The 24,291-nt window shown below is 38.7% G+C and overlaps 1 protein-coding gene across 33 annotated transcripts in view; it reads right to left on the bottom strand.

Annotated features, from left to right (window-relative positions):
* The window catches only part of NAA16 (N-alpha-acetyltransferase 16, NatA auxiliary subunit), a 64,916-nt gene extending 42,966 nt beyond the window's left edge, over positions 1-21,950 (bottom strand). For 13 of the 33 annotated variants that reach the window (XR_015137800.1, XR_015137801.1, XR_015137797.1 and 10 more), the window contains exons 1-7: positions 21,657-21,950; positions 17,449-17,533; positions 15,696-15,800; positions 13,376-13,533; positions 11,086-11,220; positions 5,084-5,237; positions 1,713-1,832 (exon numbers count right to left, since the gene is read on the bottom strand). Coding sequence is in view for 11 of the 33 variants with exons in the window: in XM_086328784.1 (XP_086184910.1) it covers positions 1,713-1,832; positions 5,084-5,237; positions 11,086-11,220; positions 13,376-13,533; positions 15,696-15,800; positions 17,449-17,533; positions 21,657-21,710 (811 nt within the window). In the remaining 22 variants the exon portion in view is untranslated. Of the gene's footprint in view, positions 1-1,712; positions 1,833-5,083; positions 5,238-11,085; positions 11,221-13,375; positions 13,534-15,695; positions 15,819-17,448; positions 17,534-21,656 lie in introns of those variants that run through there. The other 20 variants (XR_015137806.1, XR_015137809.1, XR_015137810.1 and 17 more) reach the window with 6 other exon arrangements.
* Positions 21,951-24,291: the final 2,341 nt, after the last annotated feature.

Genomic DNA, 24,291 nt, shown 5'->3' with positions numbered 1-24,291 from the left:
TTATTACTCTAAAATACTATCCTGCATAATCTACAGAAAGATTATTTAATATGAGCAATAAGATATTTACAGCAAATATCAAGAAAAAGCAAACAACCTCGTTTTTAAACTATAAGGTTCTAGGTGGATTTTAATTCAGACCACACATACGTAATTATTGTAAGAATAACCGTTGGTGCGAGCAGTCAAGGTATCTCCACAGTAAATGTAGTGTTTAGTACCAAGATTATAAACACAGAACTTTAAAAAGTCAAGTCTGGTTTTATTTAGACTCCTTCCTTCCTCCAATAGTATGTTTCGGAGCTCCAAAGTGGTTGAATTTTTGAAAGTGGGATATGAGAAAAATTATTCTCACACTCTGTTAATGATCTGGGAACTTCAGGAAATATTAAGGATCCTTATACTAATATTTACAAGAAGGTTATTGCAAAATTCTAAAATGCAGTTCTCATATTTATGCCTAATCCTGGGAAATGAAACAAGCTGTGAGTACAAAAACAAATTTCCCACTAGCTCAGATAAAACAAGTCTTATAAACGTAGTTAAATCAAGACCAACCCACTTCAATGTCCTTTGTGAAGTCACATGTTGGAGCTCCAGAACTTACCATGGGGGAGAAAAGGTTCTAAGGAATAATAATGGAATTAGTTTCATAATCAATGTATTTTATAGTGAGCATGGATCCTGGCAAATGGAACACAATACATTCATTTTACTAAAACAGTTATTAATGAATGTCAGTACCTGGTAGTTTAAAGAAAAATCAGTTATCTCACACTTCTAACCTTCCGACACGACTTTGTCCCTTTTTTTTAAAAAGAGATTACTAATCTAACCAATATTTTAATTTTCATTTTTTTCTCAAAAACAATTACGTAAGGAAATGTTTTAGTAATTTGTGATATTACATTTTAAATACAAACACGAAACTTGGATTTAAGCATACAGGTAATTAGGATAACTAAAAATAAATTTTTTCTCAAATTTCTTCCTACTGTAAATATGGATAGGTACCTATTTACCATATTTTTTGGATTTAAAAATTTTGCTATTTCAATACCTTTGAGTTTCATAATTATTTCATACTAGTTTCATAATTATTTCAGCCAAATACTTACCTGTGAGTAAATATAATTTTGGCAGTACTAACTGCTCCTAAAAATACTTAATTATGAAAATACTAGGGAAAGTTTAGAATAATATTCTAGATTCTGAAAGAAGTCAAGGTTATCAAATTTCAAAATATGTATTCATATTCGGCACAAATTAGCCTAGTTTGAAAGTAAAACGATAGTTTTTATGCTGATGCAGTGTACAACATACTCTCAACAACCTTGCTTTGGTCCAATTCTTATGCTTAAGAGATTGAGAGTAACAGTCCTCTAATTGTTTAAAAATATTTAATAATTATGGCATTTCCCAGAAAGGGAATGCCCATTTTCTTCCCCACCATTCTAGTCATCTAAATTGGTAATTGACAATTGGGATGAATAAACCTAAAATTATCTGTAAGTGTTTATCACTGAAATATTTTAAATATCTGAATTCATTTTCACTCCCATGTTTAACCTGCAGCTTTCCCAAATGGAAAAATAAATGCTAATGTTAAAAATATACATCCTCAAATATGACTATAACTTTATATTTTACTACTTTTTTTACTATACTTCAAACACTAGTTAAGAGAAGGTAGGAGAAAAATCATTACATACTAAGTTGCAGAGCTTTTTCCAAGCCTTCATAATAACACCAATTTTCTGCATTCCGATCAATCAAGTTTTTGAATACTTCACTCGCTTCTTTTAATCGCCCCACTTTCAACAGCATTTCCCCTAAAATTAAGTTTAAACGTCACATTCATTTTACTTAAACATTAAATACCTTTCTGAGCCCAGAGGTTTTCACTAACCATTATTAGTATAGTAGATATTTATGAAAGACAGAATTTTGTGTGCTTCCCTTCAGGGTTTGTTGCCATTGTAGTTTAAATAACTAAAGATTAATTCAGAGTTTGCCTTCAGAAATGAACCTTCATTTACATATTCTATTAACATTCATTTCTGGCTCCCTCCCACACCCCAAATATGATATTACTTAGTAAAAATTTTTGCTATTTTGTACATTTTTATACACCCTTTAAGATAACTAAAGACACCCTATTTACAGATTGGTAAATAATTCCAATGAAATATCTCTACCTTCCTACTGCAAGATTTTCAATGTACTTTTCCTTACCAATTTTTGTGCTAAACAATTCTCCATTTAATTCTCTTAGTGTCCTTTCCAGGTCACTAAAATCGGAGAAGTTTAACTCACAAAACAATAACACTAAATATTATTTCAGAGCAAGAAACTACACAAAACAAGTTCACCTGAGAGTCATCTCTAACACTCCGTTCCTTTAACTAAGCCATATAAATTGCAAATGGGAATGGGAAAGGGCATCTCAACTTCTCAGATAAAAGCAAATCTAATCAAGACAATGGGGAGAATCTCGAAAAAGAATATACCTCAACTTTCTAACACTAAGCTTTCCCACTTCCTGAAGAATCTGTTTCAAACAACCCTTTGAAATGTCTTCAGTCATACATACTATTTCAGCTTTTATCATCATCATATTACAGTGGTTATTATACGTATTATTTTGCTATTTACATGTATTATATATTACTCAATCTCTAGAATAAGACTAACAGGAGTGGGAGAGCGGTTCAAGGGGGGAGGGGATGTATGTACACCAGTCACCAATTTATGCTTACATACAACAGAAGTAACTATCCTCTAATTTAAAAAAAGATTAACATAACCCTGTATACGAGACAGCAAAAGAGACACTGATGTATAGAACAGTCTTATGGACTCTGTGGGAGAGGGTGGGAAGATTTGGGAGAATGTCATTGAAACATGTGAAATGTCATGTATGAAACGAGATGCCAGTCCAGGTTCAGTGCACGATGCTGGATGCTTGGGGCTGGTGCGCTGGGAAGGCCCAGGGGGATGGTATGGGGAGGTTGGGAGGGAGGAGGGTTCAGGATGGGGAGCATGTGATTTTTTTTTAAAAAATAAAAGAAAAAGAGAAAAATAAATAAATAAATAAAGAGACAATGATAATAGTAACTTGAAAAAAAAAAAAAAAGATTAACAGGTATAATTACGAATTTTACCACTTTCTAGCTTTGGAACCCTGAGTAACTTATAAAACTTTCAATTCCCATTTCCTTGCTTGCAAAATATCAACTGTATCAGTCTATTTTTATGATCATCAACTGAAATAATGCACTTAAAATGGTCAACACAGTACTTGATACAAAGTGAATACAAATAAGCATCTTCTACTTAAAACTATAAATAGTATGTCAACTATACTTCAATTTAAGGAAAAGGAAAACAAAAACAACAACAAAAAAAAACCTGTGACTGTGCCCCATTCCTCCGCAGGAGTAGAGGAGAGCAGTTAAAAGGACTCAAAAAATGGCACGAAGGAACCTTAAAAGGATACTGCTAAGTGAAAAAAGCCAATATAAAAAGGCGGCTGCTGCTGCTGCTATGTCGCTTCAGTCGTGTCTGACTCTGTGCGACCCCACAGATGGCAGCCCACTAGGCTCCTCTGTCCCTGGGATTCTCCAGGCAAGAACACTGGAGTGGGTTGCCATTTCCTTCTCCAATTATAAAAAAGCTACGTACTATGATTCCATCTCTAACACATACTGTAAAAGGTACAAGTAAGGAGACAGGAAAAGGATTTTGGATTGCCAAGGGCTGGAGGCAAGGAGAAACAAACAGGTAGAACACAGGATTTTTACGGCAGTGAAACTATCCCGTATGATACTACAATGGTAGATACATGTCATTACACATTTTTTAAACCCTAGAAGGTGTGCAACACCAAGAGTGAACTCAAATACAGACTACAGGCCCGGAGCAGGGAGGAGTCTGCGCGCGTGTGAGGACAGAGGGTGCATGGGAAACCTTTGTGTCTTCCACTCAGTGTCTACGCACCTAGAACTGCTCTAAACAATAAAGTCTATTTAAAGCAAAGCAAACAAACACACAAAGTAAAGGCTCTGAAATCAGAAAGGTATGTTTAGAAATTAACTCCTAAAAGGCTAACCTCTTCTAGCTTCTTCAAATATAAAAAGGGGAAATAACACCCGTGTTAGAAGTGATAAAATATTCCAAGAAATTAAGCCAGTTGAGCAATTACTACTGTGAAAGACTAAATAAATCTTGGCAAGTATTTTTATTAAGCTTTAGAAGTCCTGCAACTATATGAGATTTTAGTTTTAAACTAATTTTTAATTTAAATGGACAGTCTATACAATATTCCTCAGGAAATGGGTAACTGATCAGCAAAGTTAAATATAAAAAAGAAAATGTTTGACTTTGTTGAATAACCCTTTTAACAAACTATTTCTCAGGATTCTGTCTTATTAGCCCATAATAAAAATAAATGAATGTTGCTTTCATGATGATCCCAGTGTCACCATTTACTAATCTCATTTTACTACATATGAAGGTAAGAATTGGGAGAGGAGATGAATATGAAGGCAGTATAACACACTACTTTAGAAAATGGAATCTGGTGTCAAAATCCCTGCATTCAAATCCTGCACTACTAAGCCTAATTGGCTGTGTGACTCTGGGCAAGTCACTTAACCTCTCTGTTCCTCAGTTCCTGATCTCTAAAATGGATATAACAACTACATCATAAGGTTGTTATGAGGATTACATTAATTAATAATGGTTTAATAATAGAACTGTTTAGAACACTGCCTGATATATAGTCTCACTTAAGTGTTAGGACATGAAAGTGAAAGTGTTAGTAAGTCCTGTATCTTTGCAACTGCCAGGCTCCTCTGTCCATGGAATTTCACAGAATCCTTGAGTAGGCTGTAGGATACTTGTGAGAATACTTGAGTAGGTTGTTATCTCCTTCTTCAGGAGATGCTCCCTGACCCAGGGATCACACCCTCTGCAGGCAGATTCTTTACTGTATGAACCACCAGGGAAGCCCAAATACAGCTTCTATTCTCATCTTTAATTGAGACCATTTTTTAAAAAAAGAAAAAGCAATTCAACTAACCTTTAATTTCTTCCACCAAAAGTTTATCACATATTTGTTTCTCATATGTTTCTATATGTTCCAAAGATTCCTGAAACAGATCTGCCTCCCTCATCACTTGATTCTGGTACAGTATCAGTTCACTGTATTCATAGTCTATTTTGCTGGGAGGAACCTGGAAAAACAAAACAAAACAAATAATCTTATTTATATAATAACATAAAGCAGTTACAGATCTTTAACTGACTTCTCAGGAATGTCATTCACACAGACTTTAAAAAGCAACCTACAAGCAATTACACATAGAAGAGTGATCAACAGCAAAGATTAATATATTCTTTAAAACAAATGAAGGGATGGGGATTTCTGCAAAAGGAAGAGATCAGCAAATCCTATTACCAAAGAAAAGTAAAATAACGGGATTAAAATCCTAAAGAATCTTCCAAAAAAGAAACCTACTAGAAAATCACTTTAGCAAAGTGACAGAATACAAGACCAATGTATGAGAATCAACTATATCTCTCTATACCAGCAACAAATAATCCCAGCCCCCAAAAAATTAAAATAATTTCACTCACAACAGCACTATAAAGAACATTCAGGAATATATTTAAGAAACAAGACTCATACCAAAGAGTACAAAACATTCAAAGAGAAATTAAAGACCTAAATACATCAACAGACATTTCATTCCATGTACATGGATCAGAATACTTAATATTTTTTGACTCAGTATTTTTTCTCCCACGTTGATCTAAAAATGCAATGCAATCCCTATCAAACTCTTAGTAAGGTTTCAGAAACTGACAAGCTGACCCAAAGGTTCAAATGGAAACCAAAGGATCCCTGCATGTACCAGCAGAATCATAAAAAGAAAAACAAAGTAGGAAGACTTCAAATTTCAAACATATTATAAAGCTACATCAATAGAGACAATGTGGTTGGTAATGGCATAAGGGCAGACATAGAGATCAATGGAACAGAATACAAGCTTCAGAAATAAGCCTTTATAACCTGGTCAATCAATTTTCGACAGATGTGCCAATAAGACAGGGTAGTCTTTTCAACAGTGATAGTGGAACAATAAAATATCCATATGCAAAAATGTAACCTTAGACACATATCTCATACCATATACAAAAATTAACTCAAAATGGATCACGGACCTAAATGTGAGCACTAAAACTATACAAGAAATCTCAGAATAGGAAAAAAGTCTTCATGACTATTTGTATAAGAAAAAAATTAGTAAACTGGATTTCAAAATTATAAACTTTTCCTCTTCAAAAGACATCATTAATAGCATGAAAAAACAAATTACAGACTAGAAGAAAATATTTTCGAATGATATATCTGATAAGGAGCTTGTACTGAGAATATAAAAGAAATTCTTAACAAATAACCCAACTAAAAAATGGGCAAAGAGTTGAACAGACATCTTATCAAAGAAGAAATATAAGTGACTAGTAAGATATGTTACTAGTAAGTAGTTACTAGTTATCATGTTACTAGTAAGTAACATGATAAAATACTCAGTATCATTAATTTCTGGAAAAATGCAGATACAATCAAAATAACTATTACTACATACCCACTAGGAGACTATCATCAAAAAATTGAACAGTAACAGAGGTATAAGGATGGGTAGAAATTGAAATTCTCACACATTGCTAGTAGGAATGTAAAATGGTCCAGTCACTTAGAAAAACAACTGAACAGTTTATGGAAAAGATAAATATATACTTACCACAGAACCAAGTAATTTCATTCCTAAGTATCTACCCAAAAGAAATAAAAATATATGTCCACACACAAACTTATACACAAATGTTCACAGCAGCACTATGCATAGCTAAAAAGTAAAAACTACATACATGTCCATCAATTGTTGAATGGATAAACAAAGTGTGGTGCATCTCCAAAATGAAATAGTATATAGCACTAAAAAGGAATTAACCACTAATACTACATGCTCTAACACCGGTGAACTCAAAAGTATTCTAAATAAAAGACTCTAATGACGAAACACTACATTATGATTGTCTTTATTTGAAGTTTCCAGAAGAGGTCTAAGTATATTCCCTAATGTTAACATATGGAGAGCTCTGTTCTTCCATGTCTTCTCTGGACCAGGCTCTGGACCACAAGGCAGGGACAGAAAGGTTAGCATAGAGGACAGTTACCATGAAAACTCTGTAATTAGAATTACTGGATAAATGAGAAGAGAAAAAACATCCACCATTCTAGCAGGTAAAATTACTTTGGCTATTAAACCCATCATGTTTTGGGTAATGTGTCAAAAGAGAAAGTTTTCATTAAGAAAATACAGAGGATGATGTCAGGAGAAATGGTAAAGAACTCTAAAGATTCACCTCTCCATATGAGAAAGGAAAGAACAGGTAAAAACTGTCAGAATCACGCTATTCAGAACTCTGAAAATTAACCAAACGCTTCCCTGATGGCTCACACGGCAAAGACTCCACTTGCAACGCAGGAGACCCAGGTCAATCCCTGGGTCAGAAACATCCCCTGGAGAAGGAAATGGCAACCCATTTCAGTATTCCTGCCTAGAAAATTCCATGGACAGAGAAGCTTTGTGGGGTACAGTCCATGGTGTTGCAAAGTTGGACACAACTGAATGAATATCACTTACAGCTATCTGGGGAGCAATTACTGAAGAAAAAAAGCTAGATCTTAAGAAGACCAGTGAGTTTTATGTCATTATAACTTGCCTTAGTCCTATCCCTGGTGGCTCAGACGGTGTCTGACTACAATGCGGGAGACCAGGGTTCAATCCCTGGGTCGGGGAGATCCCCTGGAGAAGGAAATGGCAACCCACTCCAGTATTTTTGCCTAGAAAATCCCAAGGACGGAGCAGCCCGGTAGGCTACAGTCCATGGGGTCGCAAAGCGTCAGACATGACTGAGTGACTTCATTCACTTCACTAGTCCTATCCAAAGCTCTCCAGCTACACAGCAGCCTTGAGAAATAAGCTTGTATTCCCATAGCAGCTTGACAGTCACCAGTGAGAAAAGAATGAAGCTGGGGCTCTTTCAAAGCTTCCTTCCCAAGAACTGTAATTAACTGACCTATCTCCTGGTTCACTGCAAGCCTCCAAATACAAGCCTAACTCAGAGTGTGCCCAGAGCAAAAAAAGCCTCAGGGGGAAAGGGAGAGAGCCTAAGTGCTCAACAAAACTGATCACAAGGGGCCTTTCCTAGTGGTCCAGTGGTTAAGAACCCTTCTGCCAATACAGGGGACACAGGTTTGACCCTTGGTCCAGGAGATTCCACAAGCCGCAGAGCAAACTAAGCCCATCAACGACGACTCCTGAGCCCACGTACCCTAAAGCTCCACAAGAGAAGCCACTGCAATGAGAATCCCACGCACCGCAACTAGAGTCGCCCGCGTTCGCCACAACCAGAGAATGCCCGGGCACAGCAATGAAGACTCAGTGCAGCCAAAAAGAAAGAAAAAAGAAAAGCGATTAGAGGCATGTGTTTTACTTTTACAGTGCCTGAAAGATGGGTAACAGTCAGGGCAGACAACAGACTACACAAAAGCCTTAAAGGAATAGCTGGGCAATGTGACGTCCATAGGGGGCACTGAAGTCACACACATATAGAGCTATACGCAGGTTCAAGAATTACCCGAGAAAGTTCTGCTGACCTTGAGACTGCACAAGTAAGAGGTCAAAGTTAAGGCAGAGTTGTAAACTGCCTTCAGTTCAGTTGCTCAGTCATGTCCAACTCTTTGTGACCCCATGAACCACAGAACGCCAGGCCTCCCTGCCCATCACCAACTCCCGGAGTCCACGCAAACCCATGTCCATTGAGTTGGTGATGCCATCCAATATCTCATCCTCTGTCATCCCCTTCTCCTCCTGCCCTCAATCTTTCCCAGCATCAGGATCTTTTCAAATGAGTCAGCTCTTCGCATCAGGTGGCCAAAGTATTGGAGTTTCAGCTTTAGCATCAGTCCTTCCAAGGAATATTCAGGACTGATCTCCTTTAGGATGGACTAGTTGGATCTGCTTGCAGTTCAAGGGACTCTCAAGAGTCTTCTCCAACACCACAGCTCAAAAGCATCAATTCTTCGGTGTTCAGCTTTCTTTATAGTTAAACTGTCACATCCACACATTACTGGGAAAACCGTAGCTTTGACTAGACGGACTTTTGTTGGCAAAGTAATGTCTCTGCTTTTTAATATGCTGTCTAGGTTGCTCATAACTTTTCTTCCAAGGAGCAAGTGTCTTAATTTCATGGCTACAGTCACATCTGCAGTGATTTTAGAGCCCAAAAAAATAAAGTCCGTCACTGCTTCCACTGTTTCCCCATCTATTTGCCATGAAGTCATGGGTAAACTGCCTGGCTGATGCTAAGGCATACACCAACACAGAGAAATTTAACAATACTACAAGATGAACAAATCGACAAGTCTTCAGTGGGAATGACCGAGAAAGAAAGAAGGCTACTAAAATTGAGAATAAAAGGAAGACCATTACCACATACTCTACAAAAATAAAAAGGATTATAAGGGACTGTTAGGCAAAGTGGTATGCCAACAAATTAGATCACCTAGATGAAATGGACTGACTCTCAAAAAGCACAAGCTGCTGAAACTGACTCAAGAAGAAACAGAAAATCTGAACAGACCAATATCAAATAAAAAGTAAATCATAATTACCAATAATCTTTCCATAAAGGAAAGCCCAGGACCAGATGCCATCACAGGTGAGTATTACCAGATGTTCACCTAAGAACTAATACCATCCTGCAAAAAATACTTCCCAACTCATGCCTTGAAGCCAGACACAGACATCAAAAGAAGAGTATGGCTTAATATCTCTTATCCCAGTATCCCTCACTAATAAAGAAACACAAATTAAAAGAACAATGAGATACACTTCTTCACATGTAGAAGACTGGAAAAACTATTAGTCAAGAAGACTAAGAAAAGCTAACAGTAAGTATGTCCGTCCAGGAAGGACACAGGCAAATAATAACCATCAAACCTTGCTAGTGGGCATATAAATGAGTACAAGTACTTCAAATGGGGAAAACTGAAGACACAGATCTGCAACTCTGCAATTCCAGTTTTAGGTATAAATTGAACAGGAACTCACAAATATGGCTAATGAAACAGCAGAAAAGAATATTCACCATAGCACTAAGTTTTAATAGACACGAAACAGTGTAGCTATGGAACACCAAACAGTGGTTTAAAATGGATAAACTAGCCCTACATGTATCAACACAGATGTACCTCTAGGAATGTTGGATTTTAAAAACTGAGTATCATTTCTGTAAAATTTTAAATATACAAAATAACGGTTTGCAACTTTCATGGACTTAATACATAAGGTAAACATGACTAGAAATGATCTATACCAAATTCACAATAGTGGCTACCTCTAGGGAGGGACATGGGAGGATTCTGGCTTTTCTGGAACATTTTAGTTCTTTAAAAAATAATTAAATCTGGAGCAATTATTGCAAAATGCTAACATCTTTTTAATTTCTCTTGGGACACACACTATATTTTTCGCATTTTTACTATTTTTTTTTACTATTTTACTGTTTTATATTTTTTTCATTTTTCTATTTTTTACTATGCACAGTAAAATGTATTATCATGTTTATATAAAATATAAAGCAATATATATTAAAGAAATTCCCACAGTCACAAAACTATTTTCAGTTTCATGTATTCTTTTCTTTATTCATTTGAATATTATTGAAATTATAGCATAAAAACATTTTTATATTGGGAATTCCTAGAAGTCCAGTGGTTTGGACTCTGCACTTCCATTGCAGAAGGCATATAGGTTCAATCCCTGGTCAGGGAACTAGGACCCCACATGATGCATGGCATGGCCAAAATAAAAGAATTCTACATTATAACTTTCTCCAATTATTTCAAAAAATTTTCAATTTTCCCAAAGATCCTTGAGGGGTGGAGGCAATATAGCAGTCAACCATTTTAGCTTGTAGAGGAAGGACATGTTGAAACGAACGTCTTACTTGCTGAGTCTGTCTAAATTCTTCGAGCAGTTTCAGTGCCATCTCATAGTCTTTCAGTAGATGGTGTGCAACGGCATAGCCAATCCAGGAAGCACGTTGTGTCGGGCGCAACTGAAGAAGCTGATATCTTGTCTCCTTAAAAATAAAAAAAAAATCTTTTAAATTCTCTTCACTGTCTTAAGTTTCACTAAAATATAATCCATCAGTTTTAAGACAACATACCTTTAATTCCTTTCTAATGAACTGAATGAACAAGTATCGCTGAACTCCAGAATAAAACAAAAATACTGAGGTGGACAAAAAAAATTCATCCAGGATTTTCTGGAAGATGGTACAGAAAACCTCGATTGAACTTCTTGGCCCACCCAATACTTTCTATGTTCCTCATCTAAACTTAAACTCTAGAATACTCCATAACGCTCACTGAAAGACTGTCACTGAAAAGCTGTCCTTGGAGTCAATGCTGTTGGGCTGCCTTATAAAATTAACTGTATATAACAAGAATGTTTTCTGGTAACTGAACACCTTAAGAGAGAGAATAAGATCGCTTTTAATGACAACAGTTTTCTGCATATTAAATTATGATATAAAATTAAGACCTACTTACATTGTTATAACAGGCCCACAGACAGGCTGGACAGAACCAGAGAAAACACTCAAACACCCGACTGGACTTTTCTAGCAGAAACACCACCGCTGCTACTCTTAAGACAGCTCAGTATTTATGACATTAGGAAGAAAACGCCAGAAATTCCACCTGGTTGCCAGGAAGAATCAAGACCAGCACAAAAGCTTCAGACCAGCACAAAATCTAACTTCCCTACACAGCTCCAGCTTCCTCGTAGTTCATATACGTCTCCAGGTTTTAAGCAAGTGTAACTGCCTAGAAGAACAGGGTCTCATGAAAAACCCTAGCTGCAATGAGTTTTAAAAATGTAATGTTTAGCTTCTATGACTGCCACTGGAATGTGTGCTGGCCATCTACGCTATAGGCCATGAGGAGAACCATGATTAGATCTTTCTTTAAAAGAGGTATCTTTGACAAAACAATTGAGACAATATTCACATCTAAGTGTCGTTCCTTCTAGGAATACGGCATTAAGCTCTTAACAATCTCACCCCTTATTTCCATTGTTACTTCTCTGTCATCCCCCTACTTCATTAAAGTCTGCCTCAGTTTTCATCTCTCTGTCAAATCCTGCCATTATCCTGGGCAAATGCAACACTAACCATCCAATAACTTTTCTTCTTGGAGCCAAGATTTCCTCCTCTTTAATGATCTCCACCCTGTTTCAGGGACCTACTCCCACTACTACACCCTAGACCTTACTGCCGCCCAGAAATCATAAATTCAGGTATCTCACTCTGGCTACAGCTCCTTTGCTATCAAAACTCTCACTTGGGACCTTCCCACCCTTGTTCCTAGATACCACCAGTACCTCTAGTTCCTGGAGTCCTTCACTTCTAACCACCAGCTCTTTTATCTTTATTTATTTCACAACCCCTCCTAGCAACCAGTCTCCCGCAAATACTGTTCTTTATTCCTAAAGATAAATGATTTGAACTCTCACCAAACTTAGGCTGCTAAGTCCTAACCAAAAAAAAAAAATCACATAACCTTGATGAATTAATTGGTGCCATTATTAAGTTCAGCAGAACCCTTGAAACTTCTGCAAAAGTCTAAGTATAGGGTAGAAGGACTTACAGAGCAGTAGAAGGGCAAAAGGAAAAAAGATAATGAAAGAAGACTTACCTAAAGAGAACTATTAAGTCTCGGTAGCCTCCTTCCCATGAGAAGGGGGGAGAATTCCATTTTGAACATTTTGAATCAGGATACTAAGTGGGGTAAGCACCTGTAGATGCCCAGTAGAGTTGACAATAATGGTCTGGGACTACATGTATGGCAATCCTTCTCACAATATCTTGTATTTTCTAACCCATAATAAAGCAAGCTAGTCAATCTCTACATTTAGATTTCTATTATAAAAGCTGTTTGCCAAATTTGTAAATATCAAGCCCACAAAGAATATGGTACAATATTAGGACATAGGAGATACTCTAGCTTTTATAATAAAAAGCATTAAATGAATAAACCAGTTACTCTTTTTGATCAATTTATGCAATTCTGCAACTATCACTGGAGGGGAGATCCCAAGTAACTTCCGCCTTCTACTATAGAATGCAATTAACGATCAAGTCTACATGATGTTAAGTTTACCTCATTCTGAATTACATGCTTTTAAGTTATAGCTATTGCAAAAACATGTACACTTAAGACTAAAATACTTACTCGATAACCTTCAAGGTCTCTCATTTGGATCTGCAACAGAGAGAGATCCCTCAAAATTTGCAGATTATCTTTATCTAACTTGAGGGCATTTCTGTAACATTTAATAGCTTCATCATATCTCTTATCAGAACGCTGCAAGAGTCCATATACATGCCAACCTAGTAAGTTAAGGAAACAGACATTCACAGATACTAGAATATACTATGCTACATATTTAACAGAAAGCTTACCTTAACAAAACTGTATTTTGTTTGGGATTTACCTTAGAATGACCTGAGTAAGAGGGGGATGATACTGCTACTGCTAAGTCACTTCAGTCGTGCCCGACTCTGTGCGACCCCATAGACGGCAGCCCACCAGGTTCTCCCGTCCCTGGGATTCTCCAGGCAAGAACACTGGAGTAGACTGCCATTTCCTTCTCCAATGCATGAAAGTGAAAAGTGAAAGTGAAGTCGCTCAGTCGTGCCTGACTCTTAGCGACCCCACGGACTGCAGCCTACCAGGCTCCTCTGTCCATGGGATTTTCCAGGCAAGAGTACTGGAGTGGGGTGCCATTGCCCTCTCCCAAAAGGGGGATGATAGTGAGGTGATAAAATATGAAACCAGATCAGCCCTGATTGACAGTTGTTAAATTACTGAAGCCAGGTGATAGGCATATAGGGTTTCATTATTCTAGTCTATTTTTGGACATGTCTGAAATTTTTCATAGAATTTTTTTAAGTAACCTTAGAAATTACTGGTAGGAATTCTTCACATTCCCTACCCCAAGTCCTTCACTTTCCTATGCCAGCATCTCAACACGCTCTTAATATCAAACACTGTGTATTAAAACAGAATATACACAAAAATTGCAATTATCTTTTAAAACAAGTATATATTCATTCAATCAACTACAAAACATGTTTTAACTCACTAGTGATTAAAGATGGAGGAGCCTGGTAGGCTGTAGTCCATGGGGTCGCTAAGAGTCAGACACGACTGAGCGACTTCCCTTTCAGTTTTCACTTTCATGCATTGGAGAAGGAAATGGCAACCCACTCCACTGTTCTTGCCTGGAGAATCCCAGGGACAGGGGAGTCTGGTGGGCTGCTGTCTATGGGGTCGCAGAGTCGGACACAACTGAAGTGACTTAGCAGCAGCAGCAGCAACAGTGATTAAAGACCACAAAAAAAAGTAAGTTTTTATTTAATATAAATTACAGTCTTAGTATATCTTGGAGCTACAAAAAGTATCACACTTACACACCCTTTCTCTTCACTCTGGGGTAAGCACTGGGATAAAGAAATAAGTATTTAGTATTCTGAGAGAACCCTAAGCTAAATATGTAGAAAACAACATTAAGACTACTGATGTTCAATACTGGTCAAGAGCTAGATGATTTAAATGCAAAACATTAACATAAAAGGGCAATACGCAAATTCTGAGTAAGTATACAGACAAGCAAAACATAAATTAAAACAGTTTCAATGATGCATCCCTAAAGAATATTTTTGTCTTCTTACACACTGGGGTAGTGGTAAGTATCCAGTGAAGTAACAGCCAAGTCCTTGTGCAGCAGAAACCAAGTTGAAGAATCAATACGATAGTTATACTAAATAAAATCTATCTTACAGGTTCCTTCTGAATGTTCATCTAAGATTTCTAAAGCAAAGTTTAAGGACCTTTTAAGGAACACAAAGTTTACTATATAGGTAAGTCATTCGGAATGGGGAAACTATCACTCTGTTTATGGATGTATATGAAAAAAACAATGGGTTTTAAGTCACATATAATTATCAAAGCTGGCTTCCCAAGTGGCGCAGCATTAAAGAATCCGGCTGCCAATTTAGGAGACACAGGAGATGCGGGTTCGATCCCTGGCTCAGGAATATCCCCTGGAGAAGAAAATGGCAACCCACTCCAGTATCCTTGCCTGGAAATCCCCATGGACAGAGGAGCCTGGCAGGCTACAGTTCATGGGGTCACAAAGAGTCGCACATGACTGAGTGCGCGCGTGCACGCACACACACACACACACACACACATGCAATTATCAAAATTACTTTTCTCTTACACTAAGTACAACTGCAGTAAATATACAGTGCATAGGGATTCCTCTTAAAATCTTCCAATAAACAAAAAACAAAGGGTAGGGAACAGATGAAACTAATATTAAAAACGTTGATAATACTGAAGCTGGACAATAGGTACATAGACTTCATTAAACTCACTCTTTCTTACAGCTTAAAATTTTTCCACAGAAGTTTTTTGAGTTAGAAAAACTAGTAAACAGAAAACAATAAATGAAAATTAAAACTACTCAACTACTACAAAAGGATACAGACATGACTCTTCACATTGTTACGGAGTCCTTTACGAACAAATTCATATGCTTCTTCTTTTTTTCCTAAACAGTTCAATGTTAATCCTTTCATAGCCAAAGTCTCTGAAAAACATTTTCAACCTGTATTTACCCATGAAAGATTCAAATTATTCTCTTAGCAATATTGTAATATATGAGATCTACCAACAGGTACAATATCCATTCTTTAAACCTATAGTTAGAAGAACTTCTCTCCAAATAAAAAGTAAAAATATATTTATGTATCTGCTTAAAGTTTAGCCCTATCCTTTTCTGAAATTCCTTAGGCTGGAACTGAGTTGGTAAAAAGCTTTCTGCCTTCCTGAAGACTCTATAAAGGAAGTTAAGATTATTCTGCTGAAAAAAGGTAACACAGCAGGGTCCTGAGTCCTGTTGAGTTAAATCTACTGCAGCCGACCTCACCTTTCACCTGAAGTCAATTCTACTAAGAATCTAACAATCTGATTTATACTCCACAAAATCACTCAATCTACCTTAAAGTGATGTACACAATTTAAAAGTCACCTACTCAATACTGGACCAGACTTCATTTTTGGTTGTAAGTTTATTCCAACAAAGTCCACTCACTTAGGCTAGTTAACATCAGTTTGCACTTGAAAAGCACAACACTGGACTGTGTGAGTGGTAACTAACCCAAGAATATGTTTAAGGTAGTTAATGGAAGATTATATAGAATGAAATAATTCTCTCAATAATCCACAAGACCGAATTACAAAAGATAAATGGTTTTCAAGATGATCTCTATGGACTCTGGTTTTCAGAATACGGTGATCCAGCAGTTCAGGCTCCTATGATCAAACATCTTATTTTATCTGTTTTGACATAATGAACTTCCCCAGAAGCTCCCATTTGGATAAAGGCCTGGAGAATCCCATGGACAGAGGTGCCCGGCGGGCTCCAGGCCATAGGCTCACAAAGAGTCGGACACCACTGAATGACTAACACTACTCTATTGCTAAATAGCTTGAAAATAAGCTTTAATTTCTAAAATGCTATGAAACAAAAGACTTCTTCCCACTTTCTTCAAAGAATGCTTTAAGCATTATTAGAAACTGAGTAGGGCCAGGCTAAGATGGTCTCGAGAATTACTCAAGTCTAATATTCAGAGACCCAGTGGGCTTTCCTTGGCTATAGGACCATAACTTACATGTCTAACCTGATTCATCCTTTTACCAAGCACTGGTCACCAGTGAAAAAGGATCAGACAAGAAAATACAGACCTAACTGATATCAGTACTAAAGAACCAAGATAATCCAAATGTAAATCAGTAGTATCCTATTTACATATGAAGATCAGCAGATATATTAACACTACATCTACCAAAAAATAAAATGCATTTGATTGTATCTTCATTCTACTTTGGTGTTGCAAATATTGTCCTAATTTTATACATAAGAAATCAAAGGATAAGTCCTACTCAAAGCAACAAATGAAATCAGGTCTATAAAAGTAGAGGTATATGTCTCTTATTTACCAACAGATCAACGATTTCTCATCTATTAATAAAAGTAAAGTCTATAAATATATCTAAGCATAATACTGAAGGAAATAATCTAGAATAATAATGATATGAGGCATAATTTAAAAAGTTAAACATATATGGACTCTAAGAGGTCATGCAAAGTGGGAAGTATTCTTCTTTCACGGTTAGAAATCCTTTCCATCTGATTGTGGAATTAGATTTTCTCAAAGGACTCTCACAGGTGATACCTCCATGTTCAGCAAATTTCGGATTTGAAAGAATCATCTTGCAAAATTTGAGGCCATTTTTGTATTGCTTCTGTTCATAACATTTCTGAAAAAGAAAAGAAAAATTATTATACAAAATGAATACACATGGAAATAACTTTTCATTGCATTATATAAATTCTAAATTCAAGATTCAAAATTAGGTTTAAAACATATGTGATGGAAAGGTTTTATACCAACTTATATCACTTATAACATGAAGTGTACCTCTGTTACTTACTGGTATCTGAGTATTTTCACTTTTACAGAAAATAAAAAATTGGGACTTCCCTGGTGGTCCAGAGGCTAAGACTCCCAAAGCAGGAGCCCAGGTTCAACCCCTGGTCAGGGAACTTGAGCCCACAGGCTGCAACTGAGAGTGTGCACGCTGCAACTAAAACCTGGTGCAGCCAAATAAAAACATATTTGAAAATAAAGACACTTTTTAAAAAACCCCTTATTGTCAATCAATACACTGCTATAGCTTTCTTATTCAAAATCCAAAAGCAAAAAAATGTGATCACAAAGAAAAATACTAGAAACAGCATTAAAAACCTTTGCCACTTCAAGAATGGAACCAAAGCATATACACAAAAAAATCCTGCTATTTATTGAACAACTAATGTGTGTCTGTACAAAACTTGTTATGACTCATGACAACTCCTTAAGGTAGGTGTCATCATCTCCACTTCACAGATGCAGAAACTTAAAAGTTCATTAAATTTGTTTATAAGTGGGTCAGCCTAGTTGCAAACTCTGGGTTGACTTCAAAGACCATGGTCTTTCCATCAATTACTCTAACACAAATGTAAGCAACCTCTTTATTCCTAAATGTCACCAGCCAGGCTAAGTAACCATGCCTGGCCTCCACAGTCATTAACTATGAGAACACCTTATCTTTAACTCAACCTCTCACTTGTGGTTATAGGTTATTTTCCCTAGTACTCAGCATGCCAAGCTCATCCCCACTTCAAGGCCTCTGCACATGTGCTCCTTCTACCCTCTGAAATGTTGTTCTTCCCCAGACTTTCCCATGGCTGATGATCGAGTTTTCCACATCATCTACCCGACCACTCAAACACCGCCAGCCTCTTACTGTACCCCTCCACACACACATACACACTCTACCGTACTGTTCTATTTTCTACACAGTGCTATCATTTCCTGACATTATTATTTGTTTTTACTTAGTGTCTGTCTTTCCCATCATACTGTAGGCTCCATGAGAACAGGGATCCTGCCTGTTTTAAACATGGCTGCATCCTCAGATTCTAGACAAATAAGCACTGCTCAACACAGTCAATGTGTACAATCTTCTAAGTTCAAAACAAAGCAGGACCAGCAAATGAGAAGAAAGAGATTAATTCTTGCCAACAGGGGTGGCATCTGGAGGGGAAACAGAAAAGTATTCATAGAAAAAAAGTTTTTGAGGCTTATTGATGGCCTCTGGGGGAGAGACCTTAGTGGTTGGGGAGACAGGACAGGAAAACTTTGAATTTTGAATCATGCTAGTATATTATCCATTCCAAAAATATTTTAACATAAAAATTTAAAAAAATAACAATCTGAATCTAGTCACAGGAGTTCATCTGACAAAGACAAGAAGAAAAAAACAAGCAGAAGGAACCACTGGGGAAGAGGAAAAAGAGAAATATAATGTTTTTTTCTGCCTTACCAAGTGATCTGGAAGTAATAATATCATACTATCAACAACAGGAATAATAATAGTTAACACTTCCTGGAAGCATTTACTATGTGACAGGTGCTTTTCTCATTTACTCTTTAAAGACTATGGGATACATGTAATCTCCATTTAGATGGAGACTGAGGCATAGTTACTGAGTCTACATAGCTGGTGTCAGAGCCACAATTCAAACCCAGGTAGTCATCTACAGTACCCAAGCACTCAGGTTATAGGAAAGTCTTACTAAGTTCAATAAAGAATATATACTTAGTAGAAAAAACAGATTGTAGTTTCAACTTGGCTACTAACCAGTCAGAGAACCTTATACTGTCATTTACTATTCCTGGATTTGATTGTCTCCTCTGTAAAAGAGGGCATGGAGTAGTTCCAAAATTCAACAAAATGCTAACAGCCAGTTTGGGGAAATAAGATAGGCAGGAACAAGTCATGCAAACTATGTTGATAAGCAACCTGGTAAGCTTGTATGGATGTTTAAATACAATGAAAATTAACATTTAAAAGTTACTGTTGGTGGCAAAGCACTCCGGTCCACAATCAAACTAAAAAAATAATTCTATGATAGGCTTCTGAAACCTATGGAATTTGTCACAGCCAAGTTTTACCCACACTTACTGCAATTTGAGATGACAAAATAATTCATTTTGCAGCATCTTCCTAAAGTCATGTAAGCTTATTAAAAAACTACATACTCAGAAAAAATGCTCAGCATTTCCCAATTTGGGGGCGGGGGGGGGGGGGGGGCGGGGATAAAGTGAACTCTGCAACGGTTTTAACTTTTTTTTACTAGAATATAATAAATTAGCTGCTTTTCATTATGCTCCTGATAACGTGATTTGAATTTGAAAATATCCATAGACAAAAAAAGCGTTCTGTCATCTTTCATGTACAATGCAAATATCCTGAAACCCAACTAGCAATTTATATAGATGATTTTTCATTGACATGTTTCAGCTTCCTTAAACGAAAAAAATAACAATAACAAACCAGCCCACCCGAAAGGGGCAAAAAATTCCCTTCTCCAATCCACATTGCGAAAAATAAAAAGATATAAGAAAAACGAAAGTAAAATAAAGATAAAATAAAGGCAAAGTCGAAAGAAGCATTCTGCCACAATTAGGTTTTTACACTCATTTCTCATTGTTTGCTCAACACTACTAGTTCAGTTCAGCTGCTCAGTCGTGTCTGACTCTTTGTGACCCCATGGACTGCAGCAAGCCAGGCCTCCCTGTCCCTCACCAACTCCCTGAGTTTACTCAAACTCAAGCGTCTGCCTACAATGTGGGAGACCCGGGTTCGATCCCTGGGTCGGGAAGTTCCCCTGGAGAAGGAAATGGCACCCCACTCCAGTACTCTTGCCTGGAAAATCCCATGGACGGAGGAGCCCGGTAGGCTACAGTCCATGAGGTCGCAAAGAGTCAGACACGACTGAGCGACTTCACTTCACTTCATGTCCATAGAGTCGGTGATGCCATCCAACCATCTCATCCTCTGTCATCCCCTTCTCCTCCTGCCTTCAATCTTTCCCAGCATCAGAGTCTTTTCAAATGAGTCAGCTCTTCGCATCAGGTCGCCAAAGTATTGGAGTTTCAGCTCAACACTAAGCACCATATAAAATTAAGATTTAACATTTTCACCGCATTTTCCACGTTGCTTCCCAGGTTTCTTTCTGCTAGGAAACAAAGTGAATGCTCCCTTAAGAGCAACGCCAACCTACCCCAAGAAGCTTTCATCACTTAGCTCGTCGCAGGGCCTGTACGAGTTAAACGCAATCCAAGTTCCCTGTGACAACCCAGAGTGGTGGGACTGGGCGGCGGGCAGAGGTTGAAGAAGGAGGGGGCATATTTATGACTGATTTACGTTGCTACATAAGAGAAACCAACACAACATTATAAAGCAATTATTCTACAATTAAAAGTAAAAATAACACTTTTTTTTTTAAAGCAATCAACAGTTATGCTCGAATTTATAACTTAAAAATGGCAGCCCCAGTCACTGACTTCCCAGAGGGTAAACACTGAGCACCAAAGGAAGACAAACCTCTCTACCAAAGGGAGGGTCGGTCTCCGTCCGAAGTTTTAGCTCCCCGGAACCGGTATAAACCAGATCCCACCCCGCCAGAGAATCGCTCCCTCCTTCACGGGTGTCAGCGCGCGCTGTGCAACAGATTCCACACCGAGCAGAGAACCAGCACACCTGGGTGACGGCAAAAGGTAACCGCGGAAGACTAGGGGCGAGGCGGCGGCGAGGCCGGCCGCCAGGCGCCGCAGCACGCGTGGGCCGCGCCCCGCGCTCAGGCCCAGAGTGACTGCAGCGGGAAGTTCCGGGAAGGACTGTCCACGGAGAGAGAGAGACGACAGCGGGGAGGCAGCCCGGCGAGGCGGGCGTGCGGGATTCCACAAAAACAAAGAACCCGAGGGGGGCGGGGCGGCCTGGCCCCGCCGCGTCGAGCCCGGGGCTGCCAGCGGCGCGGTACGCGGCCACTCACCAAGATGCGTTTGAAGAGGTTGTTCTCCTTGGGTGGCAGCTGCACGTTGGGCATGGCGGCCGGCGGGGCAGGCTGGGTGCCCCGCGCGCACAGCCTTGCGGGACAGGCACCAGGGCAAGCCGCGGCTGAGAGTCGGGCTAGCCCCGGATCAGCTCATTGGCCGAGAGCTGAGGCTGGGCGGGCCGGGCAGGGCTGTTGGCCGGGGCTGACAGAGGAAAGAGGAAGACGGTCTGGACAGAAAGCCGCGGGCACAAGCCCAAGCTCGGGACCCGCGGCGCGACTCCCGCGCACTGCAAGATGGCAGTCGAGGCCCGCCCCCCTCGAGCGTGGCGGCGCGCGCATGCGCCCGCGGCAAGGACCAGCGGGGCTTGTGTGAGGCGGTCTCCTCAGGCACCTGCCCTCGCGGCATGCTATAGGAGTCCCGTGCTGGCGCAGCTCACAGGCCGCTGGCTTGTGTTGTGCTCTGCCTGTGAGGCTTTGGGCCTTGTATCAGAGTCCGTTTGTGTTTGTGTGTGTGTGTGTGTGTGTGTGTGTGTGTTTTCCTGTCCAGTGAGGAATTTAAACAGCGCTCGACTCAGTAAGTATTTTGGTGTAGGACGAACTTGTTTTCCGTCTTTTTCCCCCTCGACTGACTTGACAAGCCTTTTCTGTGTAGACCAAACAAATATTCACAACGTATATGAGGTCATTGGACAGGACTTGAAATGGGCTGATGTGAAAGCATGTTTGAAATGTCGAAGAAAAATATTCTCAACAGTATAGAACACCTAACACTGTCAGTGAGAATTATGGTAGTGTCATGGAAGCCATTGATTCTCCAGGTCTACCTAGACTTTCTCCTTAGCTCATTCCTTGTACAATGCCTATGATAATGGAAGACACAAGATTCAAACTCAGGGTCTTCCAACTCTGGGGTGTTTTTCTGCCATTTATAAAACGCACTGTAATGACAGAAGTATATCTTTCCTTTTCTCCTTTGCTTTTCACTTCTCTTCTTTTCACAGCTATTTATAAGGCCTGCTCAGACAGCCATTTTGCTTTTTTGCGTTTCTTTTTCTTGGGATGGTCGTGATCCCTATCTCCTGTACAATGTCATGAACCTCCATCCGTGGTTCTTCAGGCACTCTGTCTTATCAGATCTAGTCCCTTACGTCTATTTCTCAGTTCCACTGTATAATTGTTAGTGGTTTGATTTGGGTCATACCTGAATGGTCTAGTGGTTTTCCCTACTTTCCTCAATTTAAGTATGAATTTGGCAATAAGGAGTTCATGATTTGAGCCACAGTCAGCTCGCAGTCTTGTTTTTGCTGAGTGTATAGAGCTTCTCTATCTTGGGCTGCAAAGAATATAATCAATCTGATTTCAGTGTTGACCATCTGATTATGTCCATGTGTAGAGGCTTCTCCTATTGTTGGAAGAGGGTGTTTGCTATGACCAGTACATTCTCTTGGCAAAACTATATTAGCCTTTGCCGGGCTTCATTCTGTACTCAAAGGTCAAGTTTTCTCCAAGCGAAGGAGAAAAGGACAGATATACCCATTTGAATGCAGAGTTTGAAGGAAGAGCAAGGAGAGATAAGAAAGCCTTCCTCAGTGATCAATGCAAAGAAATAGAGGAAAACAATAGAATGGGAAAGACTAGAGATCTCTTCAAGAAAACTAAAGATACTAGGGAACATTTCATGCAAAGATGGGCACAATAAAGGACAGAAATGGTATGCACCAAACAGAAGCAGAAGATATTAAGAGGTGGCAAGAATACACAGAAGAACTGTACAAAAAAGATCTTCACCACCCAGATAATCACGATGTGTGATCACTCACCTGGAGCCAGACATCCTGGAACGTGAAGTCAAGTAGGCCTTATGAAGGATCAGTATGAACAAAGCTAGTGGAGGTGATGGAATTCCAGTTGGGCTATTTCAAATCCTAAAGATGATGCTGTTCAAGTGCTGCAATATGCTGCACTATGTTCAAGTGCTGTTCAATGTGCCAGCAAATATGGAAAATTCAGCAGTGGCCACAGGACTGGAAAAGGTCAATTTTCATTCCAATCCCAAAGAAAGGAAATGCCAAAGAATGCTCAAACTACCACACAATTGCACTCATCTCACACGCTAGTAAAGTAATGCTCAAAATTCTCCAAGCCAGGCTTCAACAGTATGTGAACTGTGAACTTCAGATGTTCAAGCTGATTTTAGAAAAGGCAGAGGAATCAGAGATCAAATTGCCAACCTGTGCTGGATCATCGAAAAAGCAAGAGAGTTCCAGAAAAACATCTATTTCTGCTTTATTGACTATGCCAAAGCCTTTGATTGTATGGATCACAATAAACTGTGGAAAATTCTTCAAGAGATGGGAATACCAGAACACCTGTCCTGCCTCTTGAGAAATCTGTATGCAGGTCAGGAAGCAACAGTTAGAACTGGACATGGAACAACAGACTGGTTCCAAATAGGAAAAGGAGTACATCAAGGCTGTATATTGTCACCCTGCTTATTTAACTTATATGCAGAGTACATCATGCGAAATGCCGGGCTGGATGAAGCACAAGCTGTAATCAAGATTGCTGGGAGAAATATCAATAACCTCAGATACGCAGATGACACCACCCTTATGGTAGAGAGTGAAGAAGA

Source organism: Bos grunniens, chromosome 12 (genome assembly GCF_055505025.1).
Source record: "Bos grunniens cultivar Pamir isolate PY7600 chromosome 12, Bosgru_T2T1.0, whole genome shotgun sequence".
Taxonomy (NCBI): domain Eukaryota; kingdom Metazoa; phylum Chordata; class Mammalia; order Artiodactyla; family Bovidae; genus Bos; species Bos grunniens.
The sequence above is the reverse complement of the archived record's forward strand: the minus strand, read 5'-3'. Positions and strand labels throughout refer to the sequence as shown.